Raw genomic sequence first — 15,858 nt, forward strand, 5'->3', positions numbered from 1 at the left:
GAACATGTTCACTCTATTGCACTTTAGTACCAAAGTAATGCACAGCACATTTAATAAAAATAAATACAAATCATTATTTATTAATGATCACTATTATTATTATTATTATTATTATTATTATGTTAAAATTAGTCCTGTACACACACCTGAGAGCAGGTCACAGTTTGTTGGTGCAAATTTAGATGTGAAGAAGTGGATGAGTGGAAAAAAAAGTGTTGAGGAGGGTGAAGATGGACGTGTAAAAACAATAACTAATAATGTGGGTAAATTTAACTAACATCACATTAGTTTATTCTAATACACACTATCACCAAACTATTGTCTAGTATCATTTACTTATTTGTGTCAAATCTATCAAAGAATTCTACAAATAAACACTTCTCATTAGCCTTGTACACTGACACACACACGGGGTAAAGAGAGTTTTAGAGAACTGAGAACACACAAGTGCACAGTTGTGGTTTAGCTTCTTTCTTTTTTTAAATTCAGTTTTGTGAGTTCAGCAGTGAAGAAGGGGAGGAGGCGTGAAACTGAAAATATTTGCATGTTGCATGTATTCAAGATGTTGGTGCTAAATTCTGAGCCTTCCTCCTGCATCATACAGTAAATAGTATATACCCCATCTTCACACTTATCAGCCAACTTGTTCCCCACATTCTCCTTTATTCTCTACAAGCACTCGGTCTCCTCCAACCAAGTGATTCCCGTTCAGTGAGATTGTTGCTGCTAAGCTGAAGAATGTTTCTGTGCAGTTTTCATTGCAGTCTTCAAGCAGGATAATGCGGACTTAGCATCCGAATCATAATCAGGCATTTGAGTACTTTCATCCGTTGCTTAATAATGACATCATCTGCCAACCTAGGGACATATTATAAAAATGTTATCTCTATAGACATGGTACACAACACCAGTTAGACAAACTCAATGGTTATGATTATATTTGCATAGGAGGACATTATTACCAGATATACAAGAAAGGTTATGATCAGTTGTGGTCTGTCTCTCTCTCTCTCTCTGACTGTGAGAACACAGGAAGTGGTAAAACTTTAACACACACCACTGCTCTGTCAGTCAGTCAGTCATTAGAGGGACAGGATGGAGCTCAGTCCACTGCCTGTGATGCTCTGTGAGTAAATGTTCTCTTTGTGTCTTCATTAGAGTGAGTGGTGGGGTATAAAGTTGTTCATCTGCAGTCTGAATGTCCTGAGTGATGATCTTATTGTGTGATTAGGACATTGTGTGAACTTCATCATGACTGTTCAGAGCAGAGAGCAGGATGCAGATGTGGTTTATTTTCTATTTTCATGTTGTGGTCCAAATACAGGTGTGAAAAAATGGGAGGAGGTGTGAAAATAACTGAGGGAATGGAATAAATTTATATATAGGGTGTTCAGAGAGATAAATCCCCTGACTATACCCTCACTAGCCACTTTATTAGGAACACTACACTGTTACGATTAATAAGAATATTATACTATTACTCTACTATGGTTCAGTATAAAATATCACCGTTAATTAATTACTTAAACAAATCTGCAGTGAAAGTTTCACTGATAACATTTTCTTGTGAATTTTTGGAGGTACAGTAGATGCGTGGTTGCCTGTCATAGCATAGAATTTTATTTTCCAGATCAATTTTAAATGGCTTTATTGGCATGAAAGTGATTTTTGTCCAAATTTTGGACTGTACAAAATAAACAGCACTATGAACATTATGCTGTGACAGGCAACCACACCACAACTGACACTTACATATTTTGAACTGAATTGACTGGTCATATGTCAAATGTACCTGTCATATACATAGCCAGAACCTCCAAAAACTCAAAAATAAAAACCTTTCTTATTTAGACGTTCCAATAATGACCTGCATACCTACTTACAAGAGGGGTCGTACTCAGACGTCCAGATACTGAACCTCATTTGCACATCATGCAACATGCATATCTGTTCTCAGCTTAAACCAAATGGTTTAAATCATCTGAGTGTAAATGAGTCTGTATTGTTGGAATCTGTACCTGATGTCTTCTGGTGGTGTTTACTGTAATCAGAAAGGTTTTAACATATCCATGTTAGCATTAACTAGACTTACTGAGAAAAAGCCTTTTAACCTACATTTCCATTTTTATTACTACATACAGAGCAACAATCAATTTGTTGACAAATCTGGACAGTAAACAATAACAGCAATATAAAGATTATGTTATGACAGACAACCACACAGCACAAACAACACTGTCCACATTTGAACAGAACTGATGGTTCATATGTATAAGTCCTGCACCTGTCATATACACCAGACATCCAAACAAAAAATCCTGTTCAGACAACAAGAAAGTCAGTATGTGGCATATCTCTCTCTCTCTCTCTATCTCTCTCTCTCTCTCTCTATATCTCTCTCTCTCTCTCTCTCTCTCTCTCTCTCTCTCTCTCTCTCTCTCTCTCTCTCTCAATCTCTCTCTGTGGTTTTCCTCAAGTTTTATGCGGAAGAGCTGCTTTTAAAGTGGGTAAGTGGGGTTTGAGAATGTACTGTCAGTGTGACAAACAAAGCCATCACTTAAAGATTCAAAAAAATTACAAGCTTTGTTAAAATGATCCAGCTAGGATGTAAAAATAATTATGACTGGTGTACTGTTGAGGAAATTAATACTTTTTTGGACAAAGTAAAAGGGAAAGCAGGTGAAGAAAAGTGAGTGATTATTTCCCCAACCTTGACAAGTTTGTCTTTTCTGTGATGCGGGCACGAAAAGTGAGCAGTTATAAAGAACTCTCTCAACAGAAATGTTTTTGTGTTAAAAATAATAATAAAAAAAAAAATCACGGTAATTAGATGAGGCAAATTGAGTCAAAAAAGAAAGGCTATTGAGAGGGATAACAAAATAAACATGCTATTCTTTACTTCTTTCTTCACTGTTTCTTTCCTCTCTGTACATTTTGACCTCGAATGTGAGCAACAGGTTTCCAAACAGAGCTGTTGATTCTACACCTACTTCTGTCTTCAGAGCTGATTATATGTTGGCAAAAGAGACATGGATGGAGCTTAAAGATACACGAGAAATTTAGATGCACAATCTGAGGGAGAAAAATTGATATTTTATTTGGACCTCTAGATATACATTCATATGAACATCTACTCTACACTCAGAGGAACGTTGCAGAAGTGAATCTTCTACAGGGCCTCCTGTTCTAAACTTGTAGAAGAGGGACTCTTTGGACACGGAACACATCACTGATGAAGTGACTGCTGTTGTCATGAAGCCCTCTCTCCAGGTCAAACAACAGGAACAGATGGTCTTCCCACTGGACTCTACAAGAACTCCTGGAGGTGATTACTTCTGGAATCCTTCATGAATGCATCAGTTAAGGACATCTTTCTAGGAATTGGCCAGCATAGAGTTTTAACTCATTCTCCCAGAGAAGGGTGTTTCAACACCATTATAGATCTGGAGATTAAGAGTTTGCAGACTTGACACTCTAGACTTTTGTTCTGTGTACAAATGCCTTCCAAAATGCTTAGCTAAAGGATAAATTACATTGTGGCTAGTGTGATCACAGTTTTGATCTAGATGTATGAAACACACTCAGACTCAGAGGTGGTGGTAAAACCAAAGAAGTAAAGACAGAATATTATTTTGCTGCAGCAAAAGGCATCGTCCTTACAGTGCAACGTCTACACAGTGAAGAGGCAAATTCTAGTGTTTCAGCTCTCCCTTTTGTACCCTGTGTGTGTGTGTGTGTGTGTGTGTGTGTGTGTGTGTGTGTGTGTGTGTGTGTGTGTGTGTGTGTGTGTGTGTGTGTGTTTTCATGCACCCTCCCTGGTTACTGAAGATGTATGCCTTTGAATTATCACCTCAACAAGGCCGCATTCCAGTATCAGTACTTATCTATCACATGCACACAAACTCCCCTAAAGTTCCCATCCTTCTAGCACATACAATGTTAACATTTGGAACAAGGGCTTCTTGTCCTTTCTCCCTAGTCTGACACACAGAATACAGTAAAATCACATAACATTATATACAAACACATAACTGTTGTATAAAAACACTCATGATATTTAATATTTTCACTACACTAGTTATGACACTGAGGTTAAGGTGCTGGATTACAAAACAGAAGGATATGAGTTTAATTTCCACGTCCTGCAGGCTGTCACTGCTGGGCCCCTGAGCAAGGCCCTTAACCCTTAATTGCTCAGTTGTTTAAAATGAGATAAAATGTAAGTCGCTCTGGATATAAGTACATCTGCTAAATCCTGGAAATTTGCAGATTCTAAATTGCTACAGTATGATGATCTCTCTCTCTCTCTCTCTCTCTTTCTCTCTCTCTCTCTCTCTCTCTCTCTCTCTCTCTCTCTCTCTCTCTCACTTTCTTTTCAAGAACATTACTTCATGAGCAGAATAGTGACATTTACCAGAATCATGTCTATTTATTATTTAAGAGGTTAAAATGTATTTCTTACAGGATGGTAAGAATTAAGTTTCCTGAGTGAGATTTAAACTTGTGTGTTCTGTGTGTCTAAAATGTGCTGTGTTCATTAATACACTGAAAATTCTCCATATTTACGTCATGTTCTGTTTCTGTTCCCTTTTTAGTGCTGATTTCACTCATACCAGTGGTCCAGGCTGAAGGTGAGTTATATATAGTTTATCTTTATATTGTCTCCTTATTTAAATAGTTTTAGTGCTAAGAAGGTTGTGTATAATTTGTTAATTTGTTCCCTGTTTATTAATGTAGTTTTTTACATCATATTTGAATAAATAATTTTACACTCAAATAGTTTTATGCTGCTTAAATTTCTTAACATATTAAATATAATTGAAATTTAGTTGGGTTTTTTGCCTGCTAGGACTTTCTTGTTAGCAGCCTTGGCAGCTCTGTATCTGGTGGCTGAGCTCATTTCTGGGCTGGAAAATGTAAACAGAAGCCTGAAGTGAGAAACTAAAGCCATTACATGCTAGTATTGCAGATCTCATTATTTCAAAGGAAACTTTGATAACACAAAGGTGTGTTGTGTTGTTTCCTTATGAGCTTGATAAAAAAAAGTCTCAAAGTTAATTAGTAAATGGCGACAATGTAATGGAGCAGCAGATGAAACCTTTGTATACTGTGTGTTTGTGTTCATTGTAAAAGTGAAAGGTGGGTATTAAAGAGGTGCAAATTTTAAGGCTAACAGAGCAATCTGTTTGGTGTAACAAAATAGCGTGTAGGTGTGAATTACTGCTTATTGAGCAACCAGGTGACTCTGAAGATCTCATCCTCTGAGATCTAATAGCTTTGTGCCTTCTGCCAAAGAGGAGCAGAGAGGGCAGTACTGTATGTGTGCAGATTGCCATGTTGCTTTACTGACACAAGTAACATCCTGTAGTTTGGGAGGTTGTGATGGTAATGCTCTTTACGTTCCTCTGCACTGTTCTGAGTTTACAGCATCGTGTATGTAAGGATGTGCTGCAGCTTGTAGCTATAGGACAGACTGCAAAGGTTGCAGAGGTTTGGATTGAGGATACACAAAGCACTTTATTTATTTATTTTTTGCTTAGCTGAGCAAATGTTCCGTCCGTTTGAGATCATTGATCGACGATGGCGATTGTCTGCTCTGTGGAGCTGCTGAACCTCACCAGGGCATCCCCTCTGAAGTGCGAATGGATGTGTAGTCTGCTTCCTGTTACATGAAGTCAGGGAGTAGCTATTATCTCTTGCTGAGAGCCAAATAGAGAGGCAAATAATTGTCCTGACACGTCTCTGACTTTCTGCCTTTAAGTCTCATTATATCTAGATATTATATCTATTATGGCTGTGTTGTGTGCATACTGGATGCTGGAATTAAAGCCGTTTTTCAGTCATAGAGTAGCAAGGAATAGCATGACAGCATTAACATACTGGGAGCGGTGTCTAATTAGGAACAACGCAGGAACAGAGTTCATCACTCTAATGTTTACTATGAACCTTTCTGTCTCTCTCTGAATACAGATAAAGTAGCTTGAAAATCATTGACGTCCTTCTGTTTTGCATGTGTGTCACATTTCAGCAAGCAGCATACAGAAGGTCATCGGCATGTACGGCGAGACCATCAAGGTGCCATGCAACAACGGCGACAACAAGCCAGAAGATCTGATGTTCACCAAATGGAAACATGTGAGTCTCTGCTGCTCTTCATGTCTGAATTTGTCAGTTCTGGATGACTGGTGTCTTGCTGTCATGTGTCAGGAAAACCAGCCACATTGGTGATGTGTGAAGACATGAATAAGTGGTTTACACAGACCTGCTATCTTTACTGTCATACCCACAAAATAGCCCCAAGAATGTTGTTGTTGTTGTTTACTTTTATCTGTTAAACAGAATATGATAGACAAAGTTCATGACAGGGGCAGTAGAGGTGCTTGGTGTATCGTCTACAATAGTTAAAATGTGTTTTAATTCCATTGTCTTTAGTTGCGTGAGAACAGCACGTCAGGAGATATCTTGGTCAAGCAGCATCAGAAGGAAGAAGCAAAGATCACAGCCACTGATGGCTATAAGGACCGCGTTAGCATCGGGCCGGACTCCAGCCTGCTAATCAAAAACGCGATCCTTGATGACCAGCGAGTCTTCACCTGCTTGTTGGTCTCCATGAATAATGTCAACGAATACCCTGTCGAAGTGGAAGTGCACAGTGAGTACAGCTCATACTGGCAGAAACAAGATTGCACTATACGATGTGTAGCATGTACAAGCGGATTGCAACAAACACTTTAGTCAGTGTGAAGTCAGCTGTGGACAGGCAAAGTGCTTGTAAAGTTTTAAGAGATAAAACCCTACATTTCAGACTCAGTCTCACTGATTCACTAACTTAATAACATCGTGTCACCGCTGGTCCTGTAGCACTGACGGACGGGTTAAAGAAACACTGACAAATTGTGTATAGCTGCAGACACATATACTATACTATAGTGTAGTGATAAAATCACCGTAGATCGGGATGTTACTATATACTATATATAATATTTGTAAGATCCATATATATTTGCATTTGTAATGAATGTATTGTGATTGTCAATAAATAATAATAATTCCCCTTTCATAATTGTCAGAGAGACCATCAGCACCTGAATTCAGGAACAAGGCGAGTCAGCTGGACGACGGAAAACTGACGCCGGTGAGTGCTTTCAAATGGTGCCCTGTACATTCCTGTCATAGTTTGCACTCTGCGAAACTCTGGCACACTCAACAAAACAATTGCATTAAACCCTGCATTAAATCTGGCAAGGGATCATTGTTGTTTCTTCATATCCCCTTTTCCATCAACCAGCCTAAACTTAAAATACACCCATGTGGCATCTTACCACCTGGCAGCTCAGGGTAAATCTGTTAGATGGATCAGCATATACACACACACACACACACACACACACACACACACACACACACACACACACACACACACACACACACACACACACACAACAGAGAGCCCCTTAATAGAAACAATACTGCTGTAGTGATGTTCCTCTACGGAAAACCAAAAAGCCAAAGCAGCAGCACAGAATGGCAGCTTTGGGATGCACTGAACCACTGAACGGGGAGAAAATATGACATTACTTTATGAGGGCAGTAAAAGGGAATTAGTACCCTATACAGGCTCAGCTACACTTTATCTGGGCTGGGTTCAGCTGTGGGGCTGTAATGTTGTATGTGCTCAGATCTAAGGTGAACTGGAGGTTAGAGGAATGTGGGCATTCGTGTGGACAGTAGAGGGCAAGGAGGACTTTGATTGCCACCTACCGAGGTCTGTCATGTTTAAAGCGCGGCTAGTTTGTGGACAAAGGCAGAAAAAGAGCAAGAGTTCAACCTTGGGGCAGCTCATGTTAAAAACATTTCACCCCGTCTGATCTAAGGCTTAAAACAGGACCAAGGAGGAAAGAAGAAAGGAAGTAGAGTACAGAGCGAGAAGGACACTGAGTCGAACCACTCTGATATTAGAGTGTGTGTGCGTGTGTGTGTGTGTGTGTGTGTGTGTGTGTGTGTGTGTGTGTGTGTGTGTGTGTGTGTGTGTGTGTTTCGAATGATCACGGCTTGCATTTGTTGCACACTTGTGATTGCATTACATTTTTTGTGCCTCTAAAGTATATCAACAGTCCTTAAATCCAGATGTTCCTTAATAAATTTCAGCTACACTTAAGAACCTCAAGGTAAAGGTACACAAGATGTCCGCTTTAGACTATTCAGTCTATTTTTTTCTTTCTCTCTGAGAGTGTATGTGTACGTGCAGTGGCGTGATAATAGCTAAGAAGCCCTCTCATCTTTTCAGTTTTATTAAAAGCAGCTCCTGCTTCTCCTGTAATGGAGTTTTTACACATGAGGAGGAGCGATATATCTTCTTCCCTGCTCTTTGTTCTTATTGTAATCATTTTAAAGCAGCCTGTGTTTAGTAGCAAAGGATTTACACCCTTCAAGCCAAAGTGAAACTGAGAGAGAGAGAGAGAGAGAGAGAGAGAGAGAGAGAGAGAGAGAGAGAGAGAGAGAAAGCACACACACACACACATACGCACGCACACACACACACCCATACTCATATCTGTGTCTGGCTCAGTCACCTCGGTCACATGTTCAGATACTGTCACTGTCAGATACTGAAATTTCCCAGCCTCTACACCATGACGAGGAGCTCTTGGCAGCCACTATCACCTAAAGCCATTTACATTACGGTGCTGCAGAAAGTCCCAGAAAGTCCCTGGGAGAAGTGGCGGTTAAAATTAGTTAAATATCAGGTTACAGATTCATTTAGGAAATGTCATTGGTCATGAACATGTAACTGAAACTCCTAATGTAGTATCTGTGTCATACAGACTGGCTGGCAAAAAGAGAGAATATATAATAAGACTTCCTGGATCAAATATTAGCGAATGTAGACACGTGGGAGTGGTTTGGGCTTGGTGAACTGGTTATGCCTTAAAGATAAATAACCTGTGTGTGTGTGTGTGTGTGTGTGTGTGTGTGTGTGTGTGTGTGTGTGTGTGTGTGTGTGTGTGTGTTTCAGCTGGGAGAATGTGTAGCTGCCAGCGCAAACCCCCCAGCAGAGATCATCTGGGAGAAGAATAACAAGCCTCTAGTGGCAGACAACAAGTGTGAGTGTGATGTATTCAGTCATTCTCTGTAGAAGGAACCTGGAGGATGTTCCTCATACATTAGTGTGAGTTATAGTTGTCTAACAGGGGGCATGTCTGTGGTAATTGGGTCAACACTGTGTGTGTATGTGTGTGAACAGTGATCATTGTCCATACCTCTGTGAAGAAGGACCCAACCACCGGTTTGTCCACCACAACCTCTCAGTTGCAGTACACAGCAGGGAAACAGGATGCGACCTCAAAGTTTGCTTGCGTTGTTAAACATGTGTCCGGCCCTGACCAGATATCTGCACCCGAAAACTTCAGCATCCACTGTAAGTACACCCCTCGCGTACACAAAGCTCCCCTCGTCTTTCATACTCAAATGTAATGTTTCATTTCTTTTTTACATCCACATCATTTTTTTTTTTTTTTTGCTTGTTAAAAATGGCTTAATGTCGATTCTTGTGGACTTTTGTGGAAGAAGCGCAGCATCATTTCCTGTGGTATTGTGAAAATTACAGAGTGCTATGAAGAAGTGAGACAGGTCTGATTTAATCTGTTTAATCTCAATTCCTTTATTGAAATTGGAATTTTCAGTGGCACACAAATGATAGTCAGGTCGTTGTTCTTTTAACACAGAATGTGTGTGGACTCTAGTGATACGTAACATTAAAAATGTGTTGTTTGTTGAAGATTTCTGTACCACGATATTTATTTAACATTTCCAGAAGGTCACTTCAAGCCAGCGTTCAATTTAGGAGCACCGAGTCAAACTGACCTGGTCTGATTTCACTGCTTATAAATAATGAGCCATAAAATGTTTCCAACATATTAACATATATTTTGCACACATTTTTTGTAATATTTGGTATAATAAACCTCATTTATATACAAAAAATAAAGTAAAATAATAAATCAGAAATTATGAATTATTTTCACTATATTTATGATCAGAGGCACATAATTTGATGAAATATTACAGACTAAACACTGTGTGTGTGTGTGTGTGTGTGTGTGTGTGTGTGTGTGTGTGTGTGTGTGTGTGTGTGTGTGTGTGTGTGTGTGTGTGTGTGTGTGTGTGTGTGTGTGTGTGTGTGTGTGTGTGTGTGTGTGTGTGAGGTTTTGCCCTCTGCTGGACAAAGGCATATCACAAGTGTGAAATATTTACTAATGTGTAGCTTTTTTATGGAGGCCCAATGAAATTCAATGTCCAATGCTTGTCTGTGTGTGTGTGTGTGTGTGTGTGTGTGTGTGTGTGTGTGTGTGTGTGTGTGTGTGTGTGTGTGTGTGTGTATGTTCATTGCACTGGAAAGGGCAAGAGTGTGACCAATTGCCCTACTAAATGTGGCCAGAGGAACACAGGTGTAATAAAATATTTTTATGAACACATAATTCAATAAAAATAGATATAATTAATTTTACTTGCAAAGTGCATCATTTGGAACAATCCATGTCATTTTCAGGCAAGTATATGTAAGAAAACAGAAGAGAACAACAGATATAACTAGTGCTAAATAAAATGCTCCATGATGCCCCTGATTACTTAATATTAAGCAGGTTACACATATCAGTATCAACAAGTAACAAAAACATGAACTCATACTCACTCTAAAAATGATATTAGTAGTGTAGACTTGGAATGACTTTATGTAAGGTTTATTAACAACAGAATGTTTTATAGGGAGTCCTAAAGCTGTGGTGTCCATACATCCTGATACACATGTGTTCACTGGAGAGACTGTTACTCTCATATGTGACATACAGGGAGGAGGAGACACTCAGTGGACTTACAGCTGGAATAAAGATAATAACAATCTCTATTCAAATGGAAATAAGAGAGATTTCATAGACACCACAATGCAGGTGTTATTAATCAGGTATGTTGAAGACTCTGACAGTGGAACCTACAGCTGCAGAGGACATGGGGGATACAATCAGATCAGTGATGATGTTACACTGACTGTATCAGGTGAGTCTGTGACTGTTTTTATTTCTTATTTAATATCTTCACTTTATTTTTAGGGTTCAGGTTTTGAGCTGTCAGAAACTGAGTCCCTGTTTGTTTAATGTTGACTTTTACTTCCCTGTCTAGTAAACACCAATTTCTGTCACAATCATCATCATCATGTCTTTTTCACCTTGTGACCTCACCTTGTGTTGGATTTGCTATTATCTGATTTATTTAATATCATTTGAGACATTAGAATTAGAAGGTTTTATCTGTGAATTCTGTCATTTTGAGAGATTTTTATTATCATGTGTGTGTGTGTATATATATATGTGTGTGTATATATATATGTGTGTGTGTGTGTGTGTGTTGTATATTGTGTGTGTGTGTGGTGACTGTGTGTGTGTGTGTGTGTGTGTGTGTGTGTGTGTGTGTGTGTGTGTTTTCATGCACCCTCCCTGGTTACTGAAGTTGTATCCCTTTGAATTATCACCTCAACAAGGCCGCATTCCAGTATCAGTACTTATCTATCACATGCACACAAACTCCCCTAAAGTTCCCATCCTTCTAGCACATACAATGTTAACATTTGGAACAAGGGCTTCTTGTCCTTTCTCCCTAGTCTGACACACAGAATACTATCATCCACATCAGTCTCTGTCTCATCACAGAAATCCCTCACAATATTTAAACACAATCCTCAGACACAATCCTTGACTGTTCACATTAACACCTCTGGGGTAATAATCCATGATTTACTTTTGTTCTGTTGGATGTATTTCATGTCATTAATGTATTTTAAGACATTTAAATATGTAATAACTTTGCCTGCTGTCGACTCTATAAAATGTGTGAGCACTGATTTAATGATGATGTGATACACAGGAACATCCCAGACATTTTGACCACTGCTATCTGATTACAAACTGAATTAATTATAATTATATCTAAAATATACTGAATATCAGCCGTGTAAGAAAACATACAACTGTAACAACTTGTATTAAATGTTAAATATAAATGTTAGTTTTAGACACAAAGCATCTGTTAGACACAGTGAATCTACTGCTTATGTTGTAAAGTGTAAAGCAGCTCTGACACCTTCATCATTTCACACCAACAGTAAAACCCAAACCGACTGTGAGAGTGAATCCTCAGAGCTCCGTCTACACTGGAGACACCGTCACTCTGAGCTGTGACCTGCAGCAGGAGACTGGATGGGAGTTTTACTGGTACAAAAATAATAATCAGAATCTGAACAGTGAACAAGTGAACACACTTAAAGTGACAGTCGATAATGCAGGAGAAACAGAGTACAAGTGTCGGGCACACAGGATAAACTACAACTACTACACAGAGTTCAGTGATCCTGTCAAGATTACAGTGAGAGGTATGTCATGATTTTTTTCCTCTTTTCATCACAGGTTTGTTAGAAGGCGTAAACATTATTGTTTAATTATTTTGTAATTTCTTGTTATTCCAGAATTTTCAGAATACATATGTTTAAATGTATTTGTCATTTCTGACTGGTGAGATCCAAAAACATTTTATTTAACACACACACACACACACACACACACACACACACACACACACACACACACACACACACACACACACACACACACACACACACTATAACTATGTTTTCTGACATGTAAACGTCTTCAGGAGAGAAAAGTTTATATTTTGTGGTTCTGTATTTTTTATATTTATTTATTAAAATATCGATTAAATTAAATCTTGGTGAGAAAACGTCTGTAAGTGAGATGTTTGGGACATGTCTGTTTCTGTTGTGTTTTTGTTTACGTTGTCATGTGGGTTTTTGTTCTGATTCATGTCTTGTCTCTGCCCCTGTCCTGTCATTGGTTGTTGTTCTAATGTATCTGGATTATTCTCACCTGTTTTCACTTTAACCCTTGATTTGTCAGTGTATTTAATCCCCTTTGTTTCACCATGTATTTGTCTTGTAACTGTTGTTACTGCTGTGTGTTTATTCTGCAGATGTCCTGATCTAGTGTTTGTTTTTGCTTCATTTCTGAGTCACAGTTTTATAATTTATTTATTCTATTTAAATAAATGAACTTCTACACTCGTATCTGCCTCCAGACGTCTAATGTGACAAGTACAGGAACTAACTAGTTTGTCAGATTTTCCACAACAGTAAATGTAACTATAAATGAATGAAAATTTCAGTGTGTCACTCATTAATTAAATTATAATCATTGGCATGTGCTGATTCAAATAATCTGTACTTCATGGTGGAAACAGTAACTCTATAACAGTGTTAGACACGTTGTTTTATTAATTAAACTTTGTTAAAAGAAGAAAAACATTATACACAATATACAGTACAATGTAAGAGATTATATTCAGTTCATTTCAGCCTAAATACAACATATATATTGAACAGAATAATAACTTCATCTCCACAAAATGTTATAAAGTGTTACAGGTTAAAACAAACTTACTGTAATTAAAAAAACATGAAATGCTACTCAAAACCTGCCCCATGCTGTAATCGTAGAAAGTTGTTTCTTTTTTGTACAAATAATTTATCATTTGGATTCATCAGTAAAACCCAAACCGACTGTGAGAGTGAATCCTCAGAGCTCCGTCTACACTGGAGACACCGTCACTCTGAGCTGTGACATACAGGATGAAAGTGTCTCTAGCTGGCAGTACAGCTGGTATAAAGATACTTCACACAGACCTGTCAGTAGTGAACAGGTGTACAGTATCAGTGGTGTTGAAGTGACCCACACAGGTACATACACCTGTAGAGGAACAGAGAGAGGAGGCTCACGCATTGTGTGTATAAATAAACTATGTGTATGATACACATATATAGGACTCAGGACATGGTTGAGGATTTCTGTAAAGGAGGATTTTATTAAAAGTCAGAGCAGGTAAACATTCTGTATGTGACCAAGTATACATAAATGATTTAGAGATAATGTCTTCAGAAAATGTCTTTTAAACAGATACAGATACAAATAGGAGGTAAATATATTTATGGTATAAAATCATCATCATAATCCTGTACATTGGCTCATTTGACTGCTCTAATTGTCTAATCAATTACATTTTGCTGGAAAATAAATACTGCAATTTACATCACATTACAGTCATTTCCTTGTTGTCTGCCTCATTATTTTGTTTATTGACACTTTAAATGGCTCTTTTCTGTTTAAGGTGAATCTCCTCCAGTCTCTCTGATCATCAATCCCAGCAGAACTCAACACTTTACTAATGACTCTCTCTCACTGAGCTGTGAGGACCAGAGTAAGTCTACTGGATGGACAGTGAGACGATACACACACAGTGAGAGAGTGTTAGATTGTTCACACTGGGGATCAGTTACAGGATCTACATGTAACATCAGCTTCCTCTCCACATCCTACACTGGAGTTTACTGGTGTGTGTCTGAATCTGGAGAAAACAGTAATCCTGTCAACATCACAGTGCATGGTGAGTCTTCATGTAGTGTGTTTAATGTTAAAGGAAAAGGGAAATGATTCATTACAGAATAGTTAGAACTCTGAGATTTCATTTGGGAGAAACTGTTCATGAAGACAGTTTATTTTTTTTAATTTAGATGAAAAACCTCCAGACTCCACAGGTTTAGAGTATTTTATGTTACATGCAGATAAATTAGAGAACTTTTATTTATTATCTACAGACACATCATAGTGTGTGGATTTCCTTGTTAGTGATTTTCTGTGTTCTAGATGGTGGTGTGATCCTGGAGAGTCCTGTCCATCCTGTGACTGAGGGACATCCTCTGACTCTACGCTGTTTATATCACAACCCAAATCCCTCACACCTCCGAGCTGATTTCTATAAAGATGGATCAGTTCTCCAGAACCAGACTACAGGAGAGATGATCATCCAAACTGTCTCAAAGTCAGATGAAGGTTTCTACCACTGTGAACACCCAGAGAGAGGAGAGTCACTGAAAAGCTGGGTCTCAGTCAGATGTGAGAAATTATTTAAATACAAATACAATTTTATGAATTGAACTTGTTTGCAAATTGAGATAAAACATCTAAACATGTCAGCATGAATTAAAGATGATTATAATTACTATTTTATTCTGCTTCAGGTCCATCACCTGTAGAAGCTCCATTCTCAGTGCTCATGCTGATCTGTAGTGTGGTGACGGCCTCTCCGTATCTGCTGGTGACCATCATTCTGCTGCTCATATGTTACAGAGCTCGAGGTAAGAACTCTTTCAGTATGTCTCTATATTTCACATAATGTTCTTTAAATAATGAAAGAAATTTCTTTAACAGGTCACACTGATGAAGACAGGACTGAGAATGCAGTTATAGAGGAATGAGCAAAATTCATCTATAAAAAAAAAGAATAAACATTTATTGAGATAAATAATACTTTATGGTTTTGTGGGTATTTTAAAATAATACTGATTTGTCATTTAATGTTTTGCTGTTATTTTCTCAGCGTTTTCTAGATATCCTCATCGTTCTGTATGGATTTGTTTAGTTAATGTCTGCAAACCTCCTCATGTGTGAAGGTCAATGTGTGTGTGTAATCTCCAATAAAGCTTACAGTCCGTTAAAACAATAGCAAAAACTGAGAAATTTATCTTTAATAAAACACAAAATTTTGGAAAACAGGATTAATTGCAGGCTGGAAACTAGCATCATTGGGGATGTAAAGACTAATAGGTTTGTTTAGTGCAGCACTGAGATTTACTCAAAAGTTAAAGTTTTATATTGTATATATACTATGTTTATTGACTGTTATCTGAAATTTGGTGCAGAACTAATTGTTATTAGTTTTGGTTGATGTTTCAGGTGT

The 15,858-nt window shown here is 38.1% G+C and overlaps 4 protein-coding genes across 8 annotated transcripts in view; 2 read left to right on the forward strand and 2 right to left on the reverse strand.

The window, feature by feature from the left end:
- LOC113643290 (low affinity immunoglobulin gamma Fc region receptor III-like) overlaps window positions 1-15,858 on the reverse strand; it is a 546,637-nt gene that overhangs the window by 298,546 nt on the left and 232,233 nt on the right. The window lies entirely within an intron of this gene.
- Window positions 1-15,858, forward strand: part of LOC113633966 (obscurin-like) — a 580,831-nt gene that overhangs the window by 211,430 nt on the left and 353,543 nt on the right. The window contains exon 11 of the mRNA XM_047823084.1: window positions 12,158-12,424. Coding sequence (XP_047679040.1) covers window positions 12,158-12,424 — 267 coding nt within the window. The remainder of the gene's footprint in view (window positions 1-12,157; window positions 12,425-15,858) is intronic.
- LOC113633976 (leukocyte immunoglobulin-like receptor subfamily B member 2) overlaps window positions 1-15,858 on the reverse strand; it is a 284,910-nt gene that overhangs the window by 95,258 nt on the left and 173,794 nt on the right. The gene's annotated exons all lie outside the window — the stretch shown is intronic.
- The window catches only part of LOC113633974 (CD166 antigen homolog), a 98,386-nt gene continuing 85,670 nt past the window's right edge, over window positions 3,143-15,858 (forward strand). Inside the window, exons 1-7 of one of the 4 annotated variants that reach the window (XM_047823123.1) lie at window positions 3,143-3,325; window positions 4,596-4,631; window positions 6,029-6,135; window positions 6,433-6,652; window positions 7,071-7,135; window positions 9,017-9,104; window positions 9,245-9,418. In XM_047823123.1, coding sequence (XP_047679079.1) covers window positions 3,253-3,325; window positions 4,596-4,631; window positions 6,029-6,135; window positions 6,433-6,652; window positions 7,071-7,135; window positions 9,017-9,104; window positions 9,245-9,418 — 763 coding nt within the window. In that variant the 5' untranslated portion in view covers window positions 3,143-3,252. The remainder of the gene's footprint in view (window positions 3,326-4,595; window positions 4,632-6,028; window positions 6,136-6,432; window positions 6,653-7,070; window positions 7,136-9,016; window positions 9,105-9,244; window positions 9,419-15,858) is intronic. The other 3 variants (XM_047823128.1, XM_047823139.1, XM_047823133.1) reach the window with 3 other exon arrangements.

The sequence above is a fragment of the Tachysurus fulvidraco genome, chromosome 1 (assembly GCF_022655615.1).
Source record: "Tachysurus fulvidraco isolate hzauxx_2018 chromosome 1, HZAU_PFXX_2.0, whole genome shotgun sequence".
Classification (NCBI taxonomy): domain Eukaryota; kingdom Metazoa; phylum Chordata; class Actinopteri; order Siluriformes; family Bagridae; genus Tachysurus; species Tachysurus fulvidraco.